Genomic DNA, 20,492 nt, shown 5'->3' on the forward strand with positions numbered 1-20,492 from the left:
CAGCCAGAGATTGCTGAGAGCAGGTCACATCTGCCCCAGATGCCAGAACAGAGAAATGTCAGACATTTCCCACGGGGTAACATTTCTTCATTTCCCATGAAGCAGCTTTTGCAGCTCCCTCCCTGCTCAGAAGATGGGTGCTTGTAAGCCTCACTGCTGGAGATCTCTGTAGGTTATACGCACGGAGTCCTGGTACCTAAAGCAATGTGCAGCTTTCACTGCTGCACTGTGAGACCAAGGTGTAAGCCTCCAGTGTTATGTTCCGTTGAGCCATGCCTATTTTATGTATGGCCAAGATTGCCACTATTTTACTTTAATTTTTTAAAAATTTTGATATCCATTTATCACTGAATTAAAAAGAAAAGGAAAAGAGTTAATTTGAAAGGATGAAAACCTTACGTACAGAAAATACTTTGAACAAAAACTGAGAAGAGGGAACTAGAGGAGTAGTGATTTTAAACCAAAAGAGGGTAGGTTTAGACTGTATTTAAGAAAGAAGAATTTTACAATGAGGGTGGTCAAACACTGGCACAGCTTGCCCAGCAAAGCGTGAAGTGCCCCACCCCTGGAAAGACTCAAGGTCAGGCCGGATGGGGCTCTGAGCAACTGATTTAATTGAGGATGTGCCTGGTCATTGCAGGGGCATGGACTAGATGACCTTCAAACGTGCTTTTCAACCCAAACCATTCCACGATTCTATGGCTCTATGAAGGTTGTGGTGACCAAGAGCTCCCTCTTGTGTGTTACAGAATGAGCAGCAGTCCGAGTCTCTGCAGGTCTCGCCTCGGGCCGGTAAGTAAAAACTTTTTCCAACATTTGCAATTATGTTGAGTCCCCTACCTTGTCTGAAAAGAAAGAAAGCAAGAAACAAACAAACAAACAAAAACCCACCATGGAACGGACATTTTGAAACAAATTCTAATCCATTCGACCTTCTTACGTACAAATATATCTTTGAAAATCCAAGGACTGTGTTTATACGAATACGGGTTCACAAACTGTTCTTGTTAGTAAGACTCAGGACTCTGCAAGAGTGCATGTGGGGTACTTCAGATGGTAACAGGGGTCACAACTTTCCCAACAATCTCCCTTCTTCCAACTCCTTGCACTGAGCAGCCTGTTCGTCTGGGAAGCTATACCTGTGTAAATACAGTAAATGCTTAAGTTTGGGTGCACCTAAATTTGGTTTTCATCTAAAACATTTACTTGAATGTGTTATTTTCTTGGTCTATTATTTTGAAGGTGTTTGGGTTTTTGTGTAATCAACTAACATGAGTGTAGACAGTAGCGCACTGACTTTTTAGACTCAAACAAGCTCATTTCATGTTCACTGCAGTTTTGAAAACATGACAACAGAGGTTAGAAAATGCACTGAACCTTGAAAAAAAGGATAAATTCAAGCAGCTTTAAGGTCTGGTGATTTTTTCCTCCACAGCATGACTCTGCACAAATCACACTGAAACGGTGTGAAGAAAATGTGTTAGTATACTTGACTGTCCTTCAAGTGTTTTTTGCAGGTGCCAGCATTATTCAAGGCTGCTTTTTAAAGTACGAAGGACAGTGAAAAGAAAGATTAATTTGTATTTTAGCCTGTCTGGTTTATTTCAGTAATTTTAGCCTACCAAAATTAAGCACTATATTGGGAAGAGGAATTAATATCTTGATATCAAGGTCTATTATTTATATAAAATCTGCCAAAGCAAGACCACAGCAAAGGCTTTTAAAGCTGAGGTACTTAAAATGGGGAAACTTTACCATTTTATGTAGTCTGAGTAGCAACATAAAGCATACTGTGGAATGTGCTTTAAATGAGAACAAAATTAAAATTATAAAGTGGATTTTTTTAACTGTAACACACAATCAGATTTCTGGAAAGATATTAAAGGACTGTAAAGGTGAAGAACAGGGGTTTTTATGTTTTACTATTTAAAAACAGGAAATATTATTTCAGTCATAAGACCTTATTTTATAAGTCTGCAATTGCATCCATATCTACAACCTCTAACACGGGTAAAAGGTCTGTAACTACCTCAGGAGAAAAGATTAGAAACTTGTTTCAGCTACAAAGCAGAGAAGAAACACAAACACCTGAATATCCTGTATTTTGCAGATTTCTTTGGTTTTTCTGCAGTAGCTTCCACGTGTTTTTGAAGGAACGAGAACTGCTTGTACAACTACGGTTCACTAGCAGTCTTCAGAAGAGCATGTTTTAACTGTCTGCACAAGACACACATGCCTTTGACAATTTTAATTTTCCACAGACAGAAAGTGGTAACATACATTTACAAGTCAAACCAATGTAAAAATAAAATGAATCCTTGCTTTTTTTCTAGTCTTTGACTTTGCACATAAGGTAAAAAGGATCATTAATAAAGTCAATTGTCTGTGTATACATGTATGGGGGAAGTTGTAATACTGACTTCTGCTTGCAAATATTCTGTCATAATAGAGAAAAAAAATCATAAAGATTTTTCTCAGGCAAGAACTATGCTGAGAGCACCTCAAACCAAGTCTCCTTGGTTTGAGGTGCTTAAACAGATTGTCTAGTAGGAAAAGAAAACTCTTCCTATGACTCCCTCTAAAATAGATTTCTTGAACTTATTATATTTATTTAACTTCTTTCAGTTTCAAGCTGCAAAAGAATTACTGAAATTCATAAGCAGTTCATATTGCTAGTAGCTAGTTCTCAGTTACTATCATGATTGCTACATATATAAAACAATTAATCCTTATCAAATCCACACCAGATGAGCTACAAGCACACAATACAATGGAGTTGATGCTATGCAGTTAGTGCTGACATCTCTGCTTGTTGGTGGTCCTTAGTCACTAAAGGGGACCAGGCTTGAGAGCTTCCTGCAAGCAGTTTGCCTTCTTCACTTAGTTGATGCATTATACTCTCTGACCCCCCTCCAAAAAGAAAAGGATGTCATTTCATCTGTTCTTGCTGATTTATTTTGGGGATTGGGATATCTTCTGGGTTTTTGCTTATTCTGCAGGTGTCACCAGACTTCTTTCTTGCCTGCTCTGTATTTTTAGCCTTCTGTTTTCTTGTCTGATTATTTGGTGATAGGTTTCCAATTGTCATTTCTTAGGTAAGCTTCATTTTGCCCATTTAGGGAAACTTTAAGAAAACAGCTGGAAAGAATGAACTAGGAAACTGTAAATTGTACATGATCACTACAGTTCCTGTGCAAAATCACAGATTAAGTCCTCCTGAAATGTATTTCTTGCCACATGAAGGAGAAGATGATTAGGTGATAAAGTTCTTACAAGCCTGTAGTCACTGGTTTCAGTAAAATGGCTGGAGCTGCATCGTTATGGCCCAGATATATAACCTGCTTTTGAGCTGTCTCAGCTATCAGCCAACACTTAAATGCCATCTAACATAAAACAGTGTGTTTAAATGAAAACAGCAAGTGTCTGATTAATTGTATGGATGAGGATTAACTGTAGATGGATAATGTCTGCCTCAGCTGCTGGGGGGGAGGTGTGTTACTTGGTAAAGCATCTGCCATCTCACTTTAATCCACACCTGCAAATCTGCCAGAGCCTCCAACATACGAATTTTGGGTACCTCGGTCCTGTAAAACCCACAGTCCTCAAACTGATGCCCAGGTTTCTTACACAGTGCTGAGGACGAAAATCACACGTTTCACAAGCTAGTACATGACTTGTCTCTTCAAGGCTAGAGGATTATGCAGCAGCACCCCAGTGTGGTGCCTCTTTTGGCAGGAGGTACTTCATGCAGGTTCAGCCCTCCTTCCGGAGGAGCAAAATGGGTGACCAGACCCACTGCATTACAAGCTCGTGCTCCTGCCTGGGAGGTTTGAGCTGAGTTTTCCTTTTCCTACTTTGCCTGATTTGCCACAGAACTTAATATAATAAGAATGGAGGACATCTTTGATTTCTTTTTTTGAGTTTGTAAAAATAAGTGAGAAAGGCTGAGAGAGTTGGGGCTCTTCAGCCTGGAGAAGGGGAGGTTGCATGGAGACCTTATGGCAACCTTGCAGTATCTGCAGGGAAGCTGGAGAGGGACTCTTGACCAGGAACTGTAGTGACAGGACAAAGAGTAATGGGTACAAACTGAAAGAGGGGAAACCTAGGTTAGACATGAGGAAAAAATTCTTTACTGTGAGGGTGGTGAGACACTGGAACAGGTTGTCCAGTGAGGTTGGGGATACCCCAAACCTGGCAGTGTTCAAGGCCAGGTTAGATGGGGGCCCTGAGCAACCTGGTCTAGTGGGAAGTGTCCCTGCCCACGGCAGGTGGGCTGGGACTCGCTGATCCTTAAGGTCCCTTCCAACCCTTAACCCTGTATGACTCCCATGACTGCATTTACTGGAATAGATCTTGAAGGCCGACACTCCTGCAGTCAGAGTGAGCATTTTGATCGATGTTTTATATATCTGTTTATTCATTCATCTTATTCAATCTCTGCAATGAACATTTAAGGACCTGCGAAGCAGAACTCTCCAGATTCCTCCCTGTGTGTCCTGCTTCTCGGAGGTCGCTTCTCGCGTGCTCTCGGCCACAGCAGCCCGCCATTTCCAGCTTTAGGGCCTAGCGCTCAGACGGACCCTCCCAACACTGAACCGCGGGCAGTGGCGCTGAGCGAACACCCAACCTCCCGTCGGCGACACGACAGGGGGAAAGCCGAGACCGTGCCCGCCGGAGCCCGCCCCCTCACCGCCCCCTTCCCCGCCGGTCACACGTCCCGGAAGCGCTCGGGAAGGCGCTGCCGCCGCGCGGGCGCTTCCGGCTGCTGCTGCCCGTCCCCTCGGCCACGCCGCGTCCCGCCCGCAGCGCCCTCAGCCCCGCAGCCCCCGCCGCCCCGAGCCGCTCCGCGCCCTCCTCGCCTCTCCCCGCGCCGGGTGATGCCGCCGCGGAGCTCCCGGGGGCCGCTGCCGCCCTTGCTGCTGGTGTGGGCGCTGGCGGCCTGCGCGGCGCGGGCCTCCGAGATCACGTTCGAGCTGCCCGACAACGCCAAGCAGTGCTTCTACGAGGAGATCGCCCAGGGCACCAAGTGCACCCTCGAGTTCCAGGTACCCGGGCGGGGGGAGCCGCCCCGGGCGTGGCCTCGCGCTGGCCGGGCTGGGCCGCGGCCCCGAGCCCAGGCCGCTGCCGGGGAGCTCTCCCTCACCTCCCTTTCTTTAGGGAGTATTTGGGAGCAGCGCCTGGCACCGGAGCAGCGGCTGGATCCCATGAGGGGTTTCCAGCTGGACTAAGGAAAACTTCGGGAGCGGCTGGGAGGCTTCCGTGTAGTGCAGGGCTGAGTGGGGCACAGAGCTGGCCCTGCAAACTGGCAGTGTCTGTGCCCTGGTCGCTGCCATGTAGTGCCCCACCTGAACAGCGCAGAGAATACCTAAAGCACACCTGACCAACAAGGTGCCGGAGACGTAATTTCCTTGTGGTTTGTGAAGCATCGCCAGGATGAGCATAGTATATCTTAAGAGCTAATGTTTAGTATTCCAGAGTACAATTCAGATTTGGGTTACATACTAAACAGTGAAAGGGTGATAGGACAAGCATGCAGTACAGCATCACTGTTTTGGTGCCTCTGAGTGTATTAGCAGGGTTGGAACCTTTCAGTCTGTCACTTCAGTAGATGAAGTCAGTGGCAGTACGCAGCAGCATGAGACAAAAGTCATCCCTGATGACTTTTTGGGGGCTTTTGAAAGGACTCTGTGACTTTTTTGGGCTGACTTTTCTTCCTGAAGTCCTGTGCTTTCTAGTTTCTCGGCTGCTGTCCCATCAAAGTATATTGGGGGAATGTTGCTGCCAAATATTACGATGTTACTATGTCCTCTATGTTCTTGGTCCTGGATATCTTTTTCCCTACCCAAATATTTCTTGTCCTTGACTGTTTCTTCTATAAAGTCTTTTCTGTATAGTACTTTCCTCTGCAGTTTTGAAGTGGGAATCACTGGACAGATAAGCCTGCTGTTGCCACTTTTACTGGTGAGCAGAGCAGGGTTAGCACTGCTAAAAGAAAAGTCTGGATTTGACCAGCCACTGGCAGGCTGAAGTGCTGTGTGAATGTCCTTTGGCAGTATGTCTCAAGGGCTGACACAAGGTACAGCAAGTTCTGTGGAAGGAATCCTAGGGGAACTTCAAAGCCCTGGCCAATCTTTACTGCCTCTATGTAAATCGACATTTTCAGGGTGTCTGTGCAGCTGAATGCAAGTGACTCCCATGTAATTGGTAAAAAGCACACCCTTATCAAATTGTAGATTGTATTTTAAAAATGAAGAGCTGTGTTATTGCTTGCCAATTGGATACTTGTAAAACTTTGCCTTTGTGGAGGAGCTGCTGTTCCAGTCTGCTGTTATTTCAGTTTTACCACTGACGTCATCATTTTAATAATCTGGTACTTCAGTAAACTGATGAGCCATTTGGACTGAAGTGCAGATACAGATACTAAAATATTTCAGTGATTTCTGCACGCATATGAAATAAGTCTCTTCCTCCTTCAGCGTGCTTTATCTAAAAAGTAAAAAATTTGCAGCAAGGATAAAGTGTAAGACTGCTATGTAAGAGTCATCAGAATACCACCTTGTGGGCACCTAAACTCCTGATCAGTCTTCCTGTAGAATCCAGGTTGTAATACACTGTAGACCAACAGTAATCAAAGCCTCAAAAACCCCTTTGGGACAATAGTGAAGTTTTGAGTCAGTTGCAGGCATTATCCGGATGTGCTGGTTTTTGGAAGAACTCCCGTGTGTAACTGTGCAGGAGGGAGGCGACAGGTCTCCCAGAGTCTTGCTCTGTTGTTAGAAGCAGATAGGGAAACTGGACAGATTGGAATTCCTGTTCTACAGGTCAAACACCATTCCTGCAGCCTAACCCAGCTGATACAGTAGGGCAGTTACGCTCTTCTGGCCACACAGGAAGGAAGTATTTTGCTGCATGTTCACAGTCTCAGCTGGATGAATCAGTTCCACGAAGGACTTGTGTATACAAATGTCAGACTCATTACAGTCATGTCTTTGCTGTCCCGTGGAGTTTCATCTACTGTAGCCTTTGCTGTTGTACAGTTATTAATAACAAAGTAACTGAAATTGGTCTCCTAAAGGGTTTGAAAATACAGTTGACATTGCATATGCTGAATTTAAAGCATTTTAAATTATCTTCTGTGTGTTGTCCATGGGAATATAATTTTGCAGACTTGCTTTGAAAGATTCTCATTCAAATGAATGCATTATATTTTAAAACACTTATCAAAGCAAAAAGCTTTGCAGTTCCACCTGACAGATCATACTTCTTAGAAGAAATATATCAATGTCCATTTTTTTAAAGAGACAATTTCTTGGTTTTTGTTTCCAGGTGATCACTGGAGGTCATTATGATGTTGACTGTCGGTTGGAAGATCCTGATGGCATTGTACTGTACAAAGAGATGAAGAAACAATATGATAGTTTCACATTTACTGCATCCAGAAATGGAACATACAAGTTCTGCTTCAGCAATGAGTTCTCTACTTTCACACACAAAACTGTGTACTTTGATTTCCAAGTTGGAGAAGATCCACCACTGTTTCCTAGTGAGAACAGAGTAACTGCACTTACCCAGGTAAAATGCTGTTGTATTTGACAAAAGTTGTTAGGTGAAGGCATTTTTTTCTTCAAGTTCAGCTGCATTTGTTATCTATGTCACTTTTGAAAATAAATTAATTGAAGCTTTTAAAGTACTCTAAGTTACTACAAATAGGCTTTCTTTGTAATGATAGGATTTGTAGAACACAAAACAGCTGAGAAGCAATCATCGAATGTTTAAGAGGAAATTAGTTCAGAAACATAAGGCCACTATTGTTTGGGGTCTTCTTGTTTGGGTGGTTTCTGGGGAGTTCTTTTGATTGTTTTCTGTTTGGTTGGTGGGGTTTTTCTGAAGTTTCTAAGGAAACTTCCTTTTAATGCCTCAGCAGTGTCCCTCTTGATGTGTGGAATTTGCAAACTAAATATTGGTGGAATAGGGTTTAAAAAAATTTCCAGGCTCTGGAGAAACTCTGGGGATTGTTTCTATATTTAAAACAGGAGAGTCTTTTTTTAGGAGGAGGACTCATTTAACTACTGTTTTTTAAATGGAGAAGAAAATTCTAGCAAAATAAATTAATAATGTCAGCTGTATTCATCTGGCTTCTACATATTTGTTTTTTTTAAGTCTACAAAGTGTCGGAGCATCACTGTTACTATATTTTCAGGATTTTACAGTTATGTACCACCTCTACACAATCTAAATACATTAAAACTTCCTTTGGAACGTTTAATGAATTCCTGCAGTGCTATATTTTGTGTTCAGATTCTTGATACTGTATCTCTTAATTTCTTTTCCTTGCTTCTCTGGTAAGGAGGTTCTTTGTGCAGTTCTGGTCAGGCTTGTGTCATGACCAAATTTGGGCAGCCTTTCATGGGAGTAGTTAAAGGTAAATCCCTAAAACCAGTGTGACCTTGTTTAAATCCCTTGTGCAGATCAGGTTGTTCCTACATTTTACCAACAGCAAAACTTAGTTTGGGAAAACTCTTTCTGAATTTTGTTGAGCAGATTACCTTAGACTTGTTCAGACGTGTGTCTTGAAAGTCATCAACTTGAAGATATGGTGAGACACAAATATAAGTGACTGAGAGCGGCCCTATAAGGGTGTTAGACCTTTCCTTTTATGATAATTTGTGCTGTTCGATCTTCAGGAAGTACTCATGTTAAGCCATTAAAGAGAAACCTAAAATTGTTAGTAGAAAATAAGTCTATTGAAGATGTATTGACTAATCTCTTGGTGATCAAAACACGGTGAGGAGTACTTTTCCTTACAGAAGATAAAGTGAAAGTGCAAGAAATTTATATAAAAATGACCTAGGGCTTGGAAAACCAATAATGCTTTTTTAAAATGAAAAATTACAATGAAATTGGGCAAGTTTCTAAGTATTTTTATATGAGTATGGTACTGAGTGTTCAGGAGCACTGAAGGATAGCAATTGTCCCTTCCCTAACCACTCCTTGTATACATGACTAAGAGAATGGTCTCTTGACAACAGAACAGACATTGTACAACTTGAGTGAGAATGAAGCAATGAAGAACGTCATATTTGTGAAACAGAAGCATTTAATATATGCTGTGTGCATATTAGTATTCTAAGCAACTGCTTGTTTTCCTGTGGAATTAACAGCTGGAGGATCACTGACATTTCAGAAATGTCTCTGATGTTCATTTTGAATCCAAATATTAATTTAGAATTTTTTCATTAATTCTCAGAGCTCTTTACTTTTTATTAGATCTGTGGTTTTATCTGCTTCTGTATTTAACAACACCTCATTTTTGTGTGTAAAGTTTGATCAGTAAATTTTACTGTATTTACACTATTTCAGTCTGACATTTGTCTGAGTTAATTCTTAGCTTGCAAAGTCACATGACTCCTCATTTTAAATACCAAAGCACAAAACCACTAGAAGTGTTCTTAATTCTGTGTTGTGTATTTGTTTGTTTCTGCAGATGGAGTCTGCGTGTGTTTCAATTCATGAAGCTTTGAAGTCTGTCATTGATTATCAGACTCACTTCCGCTTGAGGGAAGCACAGGGCCGCAGCAGAGCAGAGGATTTAAACACAAGGGTGGCCTACTGGTCAATAGGGGAAGCAATCATTCTTCTTGTTGTTAGTATCGGGCAGGTGTTTCTCCTTAAAAGCTTCTTCTCGGATAAAAGAACCACGACAACGCGTGTTGGATCGTAACCAGTGGCGGTAATGTTTCAGGTGTGTTACTCACTAAGATTAGCAGTTCTCCAACTAACTGTAGGTACAGAGGTCTGAATATATGCAACATTCAAATGTGTATACTCCTCATCTCTTAAAAATCACAAAACAGACAGAAAACATTATGAAAGGGACGCATAATTTGAAATATTTTTAAGGATCCTTTGGCACTTAAGTGTTTCAATTCCTATATTAAAATATCTGTCAGTGTCTAGTCTCTCTTTATTTCTACTGATACTAATCCAATCCAAGTATGATTTTTACCAGTACAATTAGTCATCTGCAGTGTAACACTTTAAAATAACCCAACAGTCTAGTGTCTGATATGAGAGATGATATATATGGAAATCTCATTTGATTTTAATTTTCAGGCTGAATATCTTGGATTATAAAAATGAAAATGTGATTAACTGTAGTGCACTGATTTGATTTTGCTGTTTTAAAAAAATGCAATCACACCCCTTGCTTATATGTAAAATTGTTGAAAGCTTGGCACTACATTGTGGTTCACTTTCTTCATCAGCCTGGAAAGTCTTCATCTTCAGAATTTGCTGAATTTTATACTTCATTATGATTGCTTAAACATACATTTCTTCTGTATTAAAATAAATACATTTTCTCTTTTGCTACGTTTGTTTTACTGAAGAAATTGTAAGCTGAGACTACTCAGGAAATCCACTTCTGCATACGAAAGAAATCCAAACTTCCAAGTTAATGTAAAAAACATGCAGTAGAATAGGGAGTCTTGTAACTTTGTCATTGAAACTGTGCAGTACTCACATATGCTGCTGCTGCCTTTTGGATTTAAGACCAGAAGTAGCTTGGTTTGTTAAGCAGCACAGCACCAGCACTGGTTGAGGTTATATTATGTGTTAGGCACGTACAAAGCTTTTTACTAAATTGTTTTCCTAGTAAGAGGGCAATTTTATATTGATACTATTGCACAAGTGCTGTAAATATTCCTCTGTGTGGTGCACTGAGACATGACGGCCTTGTGCATCTAATTGCCACTCTATTTTGTTAGTGGTCAGGAAATGTTTTAAATATTTCAGGTTATATTTTTGGTAGAGTTATTAGAGTTGCATTGTTTTCACTGCTCATGTCTTCAGTAGCTTACGTACTGTAAAGTTCTGTTTTATTTAGTTGTGGAAGGTAGTAAATATATGTACATGCCCATAGCTTGAATTGGGCTGGTCATAGTTAGGCTAAACTCCTTCAAATGGCTCTGAAAGAAAAAGTAGGCTGACCAATTCTTAAATGCACACAAAATTAAAGTGAAAAATTTGTGATGTATTACTAGCTAAATCAAAAGATGCTTCTTGTACAAGTACTCGTCAAGCAGAGAAAGAGTGCTACACCCTTATTAATTGCTTATATTATTTCTAGTAAAAATTTGAAATTACATGTTCAGGTGACACTTGACCAGTCTGAAGAATTGATCTAAGATGACTTGATTTTAAAATCATGTCATGGCAGAAAAAAATAAAAGTGTCCCTACTCTGTTGTGGACTGAATGACTGCTCTTTTGGAAACTGAAGGAAAACATCAGACAGCTCAAAGATTATTTAGAAAGTCATGGAGGTATTAAAAATCTTTTAAGTAAAATTCAAGATGTAAAGTTTTGCTGTCCTGTACTGAATTTTGAATACTGCAGTCTCGTTTTGGGATGCAGGTTCCCCAGAAATAGTTAGACCCACTAATACGAGAAAACAAAAGAGTTTGCTTTTGTCTTGCGATACAAATCTGTGCCTGCACACAACATTCTTGATTGTACCTCTATGCTTTCTTCTTGTGTTTCAGCAACTGACGTCTAGTACTTTTTGTGCTGCATTGCACACAATAATGAAGCAAGTGGTACACTTTTGGTTCAAGTGTCAAAACATGATTAGTTTGCTAGTGTTCACTATCTCTGGAGTTTGAATATTAGTTATGTATCTTTTATCACATCAAAGGCATTTGTTTTAAGGCTTGAATTGTGTTGGGGTTTTTTTCCACTGATTTGTTCTGTGTGCTGGCAAAATTGGTAAATAGTGCTATAAAACTGATGATGATCAGCTATCGCATGTCTCTTTATCTTTCATAATGTTTGAATGTGGGAAGTGGACTGTTCAATATTAGTCCCACTGCAGAGGTTTAGCACACTTGACTTTTCCATTGAAGTTAGGTGTCTGAACCAATGCTCTGGCATCCTGCTGCCTAATATGCAGCACCAGTTTAACAATGCCTTTTTTTTTGTGTTGTTAAAAACATGGCACAAATACACATTTAAACATAGCTGTATATAGTTTTTAAAATAACTGACTAAATAGAATATAATAAAACACATGCTAACACGCAGTGGGTGAAGAAGTGCATTGTGACCTTTGGTTAAAGCTGCACCTTTTTAGTATATGAGCAGTTTGGTTAATGGTGTGATACACAAGAAAACACCCTGCGTTAAAGGGGATATAACTGTGTTTTTAATAGCTAAATGCTCTGGGTTTCAGCTATGCGTTGGATGTTTTATGTTTACAAGACTTCTTTTTGTGTCCTGAAACGTCGGTTCTTTAGTTTGAGGGCATGGGGGGAAAAATTTAGTTTGAATAAGACAAAAAGCAGACCCTGTGAATATTGTATGGGAAAATAAAAAATTAATATATGAATGTGGTCTGATTGTTTTGTTTGCATATGGTTTTGGGAAACATTATTCTTCAAAAAAGCTTTGCATCATAATTTGAGTAGTCAACTTGTGTTCTAACATACTACGGTTAATCTACCCCCTGACACTTGATCATTACTTCTGTTGCTGTACATCACAAAGGTTCACTGCTGTTCGTAATCAGCCGTGCTTAGCAAGGCAGTGTGGTTACTGGCTCTTTGCTCAGCACGTCACTAATGCAGGCAGTCATAATCATAAATCTCTTCATGTTGGAGCAGAATTCAACTGCAGATGCCAGAAATTATTTGGGATCTACTGCATCCTTTCACATTAATTCTGCAAATACAAAGTTATGGGGGGAACTGGAAAGGTGCCTTCAATTAGTGTTGTCCAATTATGAGTTTTGAACTTCAAATAAGCAGTAACTAATTGTGTGATATGAGGTACTTTATATTGCATGGCTTAGGTTTAAAGAATAGGTATGGTAGGCATCATTGTTTTGTCTGGACACCTTCCAAAATTACTCCTAAGTCAGTTGCTGTATATTCAGAAAATTTCAAGACTATTTATACAGGAGTTGGATTAAGAAAAGCTTTTGTCTAGAAGTGGGTAAGTGCTCTGTCAGTGATGTGTTGCTGTTATGGTCAAGTAGGTGTCTGGGGCTTTTTCAGGTGCATGGCACCCATGATTTAAAGTAACTTAAGTTGTGGTCTGAAGTGCTTTTCTGCTGAAAGCTGATAATCCTACCAAAAAAAAAAAGACAAAGTGAATAAATGAGTCAGTGGATCAAGTGACATGCATCATGATGATGAAGGCTTTTATCAAGGAGGAGGTAGAAATGTGCTCTAGACCACCACAAATTTAAACAATTCCCGGACTGCCAGGCTACCAGAGAGCACAAGTACAGCAGTGATACCATAACCACCCCCTTCAGGGGCGAGAGGAAACCAAGAGTTTAACACAGGCCCTAAATGAGATGGATGCAAAGTCTTTCTCTCACATTCTTCCCCTTGACTTGCAGAATCAAGTTCCAGAAAAGCAAGGTTATGCTCTGTGCGTACTGAGGGTGCTACCAATTTAGATCAAGTTAAGTGTTGTGAGACATGTGGGGAAGTGGTGACTCAGCTTAGCTTAGTAAAAACTCTGACAGTGGTAGCTCTCAAAAGGTTCATTATTTGTATTAAAAAGTCCATGTTGCACTCCACAGGGCAAGATGTTATGTAAACTTAAGGTGGTTACTTCACAACACTTCTAAGCAGATTGATTTGGCTCACTCATACCTTCTCCCCCACCTGCTGACAGGAACCAACATACATGTCCAAGTGGCCTGCCAGCATCTGTTGTGTGCAACACACTTTTAAGCGAGTGGATGGCCTTGTGTGTCCATGTTTTATGTTTCTTATTACAGGCTGTTTTGCTGGTGAACTAACAGGAAAGGGAGTGACATGAGTTATGCTGTAGTTTTGTTGCCAGCCTCCTGTGTTCAGGATGGAAAGTCCTCAAGTGAGTCATCTGAACTGTGGTTTTACCAGAGTGCAGAAACTAATCCTGAGAGGAATACCATGTTCCTTAATTTCACTGCTGATCATTGTGTGTTTGGGTATCAGTAGAGGCCATTGAACAGAACTTCTCCTTTTTGTGATCTGAGTCTCACTGTGAGATACTGTCCAGCTCAGAATATAGCACATGAGAGGCAATACAGCAGGATGCCATCCCTTCAATAGCCTGCACTGTTCAGGTGCACATTCCATAGCTGAATGTATTTTTTGGTGTGTTTCCCCCAGAAGGATGCAGTGACCTCCTGCAGACAGTATGTAACAGCATATGGTCCTTTAGCAGCTGCACCTTTGAGAGGCCTCTGCTTGATGGGGTATTCCTGGCTTAAGGATGAACCTTTATGTTAGGGATGGTATCTATATCCCTATAGGGATAGGACATTCTGTCCTAAATTTATGTACAGGGATTTTCCTAGCACCAAGGACAGCAGATTTGTTCAGACCTTACTGTAAATGAATACAAATTACCAGAAAGAAAGTATATGAAGAACCAAAGGGAAGCATTTTCTTCCTGGAAGAAATCAAACATGAGGAAAAAGGGGTTGGGAAGGTTAACATTGATATGAGTCAAGCTTTTTTGGCACAGCACTGTTTTTTGCTCTCGTGTTTGGAGAACACAATACCACTAGGTGTCAAGAAAGTAACTCAACAGGGACAGAAAGAGGGGGTAAAAGAGGCAGAAGAGAGGGGAAAGAAGGAGGAGGAGTTAGGGAGTAAGAAATGACAAAAAGAAGGGAGAGGACAGATGGGACAAAGCAGAGAAAGGAGCCCATTTCTGGGCTCTGTGCTGGGTTTATGAGGCTTGAGGAGTGTCCAGCTTGCTCCCTATAGACAAGAGGTGCTCCCTCTCCTGGGATGCTGGTAGCTTTTGGTGGCTGCTGCCCCCAGTACAGGTTCACTGCACAATCTACAAATAGCAGCTGAAAATCACACCAGAATCAACTCTTCTTGATGCATATTGGCACACATGTAGTGAGGAATTCAATGAAAATTGCCCTGGGGGAACTTAGAAGAAAGATGTGTCAAATGGTGGGCGAAAGATGGAAGAACAGGTGGCTGCTACGGGGAGGGAATGTGAAGGATAGAGGATGGTAACAACCAGGAGGTGCTGTCACCTATGAAATACTCTGCCTCGCCTAAAACGAGCCGTTAATCCAGTGATACAAATCCCCAGTGACTGCATTTCTGTGTCAGGGACTGTCCCGAGCTACTGACTTAAGGTAGTCAGCTGCCCACCAATTCTGCATGTCCCTTTCACTCACAGAGATGCCTAAGACATTTAAGAGCTCACTTATTACCACACCACACTTGCTCTTCTCTGGATCAAAAGCCCCCAGAATCCAAAAATTCACGGAGCAGAAAATGAGTCCATATTTCATGACTTGCACAAATCCCTAGGCCAAACCCCTAGTGACTACACCTCATTAGGTGAAATTGTGCAGCAAATGGAATTTTCACGCTCTTGCAACTCTCACCTTAGAAAGAAATTGCTTGAATTTCAAAATGCAATTAAGATCTTCAAAAAAACATTGGAAAATAATGCTTTCAGGCAAAATATATGGCATTTGTCAGTCTAAATACTGCAGTTTAATTTCAGTTATAGACTGTCAGGATCTACAATACATTAGAACAGAGCACATGACAGGATGTCTAAAACATTTCTTTCCTCCAAGTTACTATACTTTCCTGCAAGAATACTCAAAACTTCCCCTTACTTATACCCCAAAACCCCAAGAGGTGAAAGTTGGGCCTCCTGCAGCCAAGAGTCCTGCACCCAGTGCAGTTAACAGCAGAGGAAAACGCTTGTGGGTCTCCTGGGAATCTGTATTACTCTGTAGGATTGGGCTCAGGACATCTGTTTCCTTTCCATAATATTTTCTCATGACTTTGTGTGGAAGCAGGACTGCTATAAACTAGGATTGCTTCTGAGCACTTCACTGGAAGCAGTGATTTTACTGATGCACTTTTTTGGAAGTACACTGAATGCACAGCAATAAAGATACAGGATGAATGGCACATGTCTGAAAGTGTAAATTAATGTGCTCCATGAATGCCAAGACAGAAATGTTGCTGCCTACCTTCAGCTCATCTCTATAGGACTGAACTTTCTCACCATAAATCCTGACACTAGCGCATGATAAAAGAATCCGATTAAGTACAAAAGTTAAATAGAAATATTGAACTTCTGGCAGTCATAGAGGTAAAGCTCTATACAGGGAAGGATGACTGATTTAGAGCAGGGAGCGCTAACAGGCTCATTGGTAACATATCATCTTTACAAATGCATAAAGAAAACCACTGCCCATGGGTGATAGCAACCAGGTTCTGCATTGGAAGGTATTCAGAAATGACAGTCTTGGAGTGTCTTGCTGTAATATGAGAATTTCAACGTCTGAAGTCACTGCAGAAACTACATCTCTGCCTTTAATTTCCACTTACTGGCAGACCAAACACTGCATTGTAGTAAGGAGATCCCTGCTTGGTGATTACAAACTGTCACTTGACACTCTCGCTGCCTTTGGATGTTTGGATACGGAAGGCTCTGATGGGCTTTTTCATATTCAAAAAGTGGTAATGACAAACCCCTTCATCTTTGTCATACCTGTGGTGCATACTGATACAGCCCAAATTCCCAATAAGCTTAGACCAAAAGCCGTTCTGAAGTCATAACAAAAGCCCCAGGAGAGTGGGGCTAGCCTGGCACTTAGGACACCTGGGTATGCCTTCTCCTCTTGAGGCCCTAATCCCTCCTCAGGAGATCTATGCATTTCATGGCACACAGAACCATCCACTTCCATTGAACTCCTAGGAATATGGCAAGATAAAAACAGGGATCATTTGGATCACTAAATCGTATCTCCTTCAGATGCATCAACCATGAAATGAGCATTTATGCAGGAAGGGCTCAAAGAACATCCTCCAGCCACTACAGCCTTCAGCACTTAATAGCAAGTAAATGGCCTGTCATTAAAATACAAGCTCACAAGTCTCAGTGGAGATTCCCCAGACAGTAGTCCACAGGAAAACCTTTAGTAAATCTGAAACAAAGGTTGGTGATGGAAAAGAAAGTGGAAAGAATGAAATTCTGAAAGACCCAGAGCCGTCACACCCCCAGGCTTGCTCACTCAGGTCACTCTGCTGGAAATAGCAGACCCTACACAGCCCTGCACAACCAATTCACAACTCCATGCTTTCAAACTTTTTGTGGTTATCCTTCAGAGCCCTTCACAATCTTTGAATCACCCAGATGTGGACACCCAGATGGTGGTACAAGATGGTCAGAAGAAACAGGTGCTTTTGAATGGGTATTTCCTCTCCACATGACAAAGATTAGCTCCTTTTACATGAGTTTGGAGCAAGAAAGGTTCTTTTTTCCCCATTCTGCAGACTAGGCAGTGGATCAGAGGAGGGAAAATCCTTCTGTCTCAAGTTCGTCATTGAGCTTGTGGAAGTAACTCCAAGGTAGTACCAGAGTCGGGCTATGGAGCAAGGCTGTTTCAACTCCATCTCAGCTTCCAGATTCCAGGACAGCACAGCAACCCTCCTACACACTCTCAGACTCATTTTTGTTCATGCTTTCAGCCCACCCAGGACTGCATGGCTGGTATGGATTAAATCACTAGGAAGTGGGAGTGAAGGTTCATGGAGGCTACGGAAGAGGGAGAAGGGAGGTGCAGCAGTTTGCTTCCCAGCACCTTGCTGGTGCCTGCAGGAATGTAAAGCATTTTGGAGGTCGTGGTGATTGATGATGGTTCAAAACTGTTGCACAGTGTCTAGCTCTAGCCTTAAGCCATAGTTGTAAAGGTTGAAACACCATCTAAAGGACAGAAGACAGCACTGGACAACCTGTCTGAGGACAGTGGTGCATCCCAGGGATGCCTTGAGGCAGAGCAGGTGGCTGCTCATTAATTCCAGCTCCTCAAAAAACCCATTTATTTTCGGTACATTTACCTTCCAATTTGGCTGATTTGGCTGATTTGGCTGTCAGGATTTTTCTTCACACCTTCATTGCCAAAAACTGCTTTCAGGTGTGAAAGAAACACCCAGTCTTTGGTCTCTAGCGTTATTAATGCAGGATAGCAAGTGGATGCAAGGAGCGATCTACTTATTTTTCTGCCAACATTGAGAAACTTGCAAGAACAAAAGCTGTTGCTTGATGGCTCATGAAATAAGGTGTTTGAGATAAAACAGCGTGATAGCAAACTCCTGAAGCTGAATAGCTGGGTACTCTGGGCACATCTTTACACTTTCTAGATCAAGGAATAATACTTCCCGTGCTCCACCAGGCACTCTGAGTAAAGACAGGATTCCACAGTTTTTATGTAGCTCTGACTTTGAGTCCTATGTGTGTTCCCTTGCCATTTTCCCTCAGAACAAGTGTATACATTGAAGTTGGCTTGGGTGTTTCTGAACTACAGTGCCCTCACTGTAGTTTTGCCTGCCCTGTGACTGGGCTGTAAGACTTCTGTAAGATTATTGCTGTGCATTTAGAACCCAAATGAAGGAAGATGTGTTTCCACATCAGTAGCCTGAAGAGGAGGCCTTTAACATCATTCTAGAGAGCAGAGAAGGACAAGGGAACAGGTCAGTCTGGCAGTTTTGTGTAGGGCTGGGCAGATGGAGAACATTGTGTAGGGCCAGGCAATGTTGAGGTTGCAAGGTCAGATCTTTCCCAGACCTAGGCAAAGGACAGAAACTGAGCAGCACTGCTAACCACAAACAGGGTGAGTGCTGTGGCACCAGGAAAGGTGCAGAGCTGAAGAGACAGGACAATAGAAATTATATTAGCTGAATTAGCAGAACTACAGATGTTCAACCAACACAAGCTTTCCCCAGATGCCACACTCAGGCACTCAAAAAGGCAGAAATCCCCTAAAGGTTGGTATTGCAGGAGTTGGGATTGCTTCACAAGGGATAGTTTCCTACTGGTGGCCGTGGCACAAGAATCTGCTGCTTGTGCAGAGAGGGTATTTGTGTACTCAGAGAGCTCTCCACCTTGCAGCAGCGGAGAGTAATGCAGAGAACTTTGGGAGAGTTGTAGGGCAGTAGCAGTATTCTGAAACTTATGCTCTCCTGAGGCTGCCTGAGTTTCCTGCACAAGAGAGCAAGGATTGCAGTACACCTTGGAGGAGCAAAGAGCATAAAGAACAGCAAGGAGCAACTGATGCTGTCAGAAAACTCTGTTGCTAGACCTGGGTGCCTGTGCTTGGGAAATTAGATGACAGCCAGCTGCTGGGCACAAAGGCAGCAGGCTTTGTGTAACATCTGGATGAGAGGCTCCAGGGTCACAGATTGGTATTTTGGTCCATCTTTGTTCCATTGATGCAGGTAAATGGAAGGGGCCAGGTTTTGGCCATCAGACAGGTGGCTAAGGACGAGGACCTTGAATTCTAGGAAACACTGTCAATTCCATGTATGAAGCCAGGAATATACAGAAATCCAGAGTCTTAGTGCCCAAATGAGATGCAGAGAGCAAGGACTTAGATCCATGGAGCACTGGGAAGCCTTCAGGGACAAGAGGAGTCTGAACAAGAGGAGAAGGCTGCACTTTGATCTTAATGAAGTGAGACTTCCGGCCCTAAAAATTCAAAAGCTCCCAGAGGAATATTTAAAGTAGAAGCTGGGGGAAAGCAAACAGGCACAGAGGAGCATGCAGAGCAGACTGATGTGATGTTAAAAAGTAACAGAATAAAAAGATATAGCTAGGGTTTGATGCCCCTTGGGAATTAAAATTAAATTAAAACATGCAAAATTAAATGCTGGTGTCAGGGCAAAACTTACAGGTGCTGGCACATCCATACATGGAGCCCAGAGAAAGAAGTTAGGGATGCTGAAATGGTCACCTTCAAAGAATAATGGCCATCTCGAGAGCTGGGATATGGAGGATCAATGGGATTCAATGTTACATTGCTGCCAGTTTCATAGCAGGGAAGTAGTCAGTGCCCTCCCTCCCCTCTGCAAAGCTCTGGCCAATGCCCGCCTACCTCCCCACATGCCAGCAGAATACTCCTCATGTCCACTGAGTGCTCTTCTGCTCCTACAGGAATGCTGCCCGGGAGAAGGACAGGGGCCTTCATGGCCCATTCCCACTGGTACAGCTCCTGTGATGCCAGCTGGTGCCTGTGCCAAGCAGGACACGAGCAGGTGGAGAAGGGGTGACTGCCAGTGACTCCAGTGCCCACAGTTCCAGTGAGCCCCTCCTTCTCTGAGCAGGGATGGGGGCTTCCTGTGATGCTGGGTCATAGCCAGTGCCCCCCATGTGCAGCTCTGCTCAGTATTAACTGGCCCCGAGGCAGCACTCCCCATGCCCAGGAGGCCCAGAGGGCTGTCTCTGTCCCTGGTGGTCACTGGGCACAGCTGAAGCCAGATGGAATGTTGGTGGGATGAAGTTACTGAAATGCTTCAAAAACCTTCCATGCACCCACCTTCAGTGTGTCAATGGACAAAATTGGGAAATTAAAATCTGCACATAAAAGAGTGTGGCCAGCAGGACCAGGCAGGGATTGTCCCTCTGTGCTCAGCACTGGTGAGGCCACACCTTGAGTCCTGTGTCCAG

The 20,492-nt window shown here is 42.4% G+C and overlaps 1 protein-coding gene across 1 annotated transcript; it reads left to right on the plus strand.

Annotated features, from left to right (window-relative positions):
- The first annotated feature begins 4,784 nt into the window (after positions 1–4,784).
- TMED7 (transmembrane p24 trafficking protein 7) lies at positions 4,785–12,384 on the plus strand. The gene is made up of 3 exons (XM_010401362.4): positions 4,785–5,045; positions 7,327–7,572; positions 9,485–12,384. The coding sequence occupies exons 1-3, from the start codon at positions 4,878–4,880 to the stop codon at positions 9,719–9,721; spliced, it is 651 nt and encodes a 216-aa protein (XP_010399664.3). The 5' UTR covers positions 4,785–4,877; the 3' UTR covers positions 9,722–12,384.
- Positions 12,385–20,492: the final 8,108 nt, after the last annotated feature.

Source organism: Corvus cornix, chromosome Z (genome assembly GCF_000738735.6).
Source record: "Corvus cornix cornix isolate S_Up_H32 chromosome Z, ASM73873v5, whole genome shotgun sequence".
Taxonomy (NCBI): Eukaryota; Metazoa; Chordata; class Aves; order Passeriformes; family Corvidae; genus Corvus; species Corvus cornix.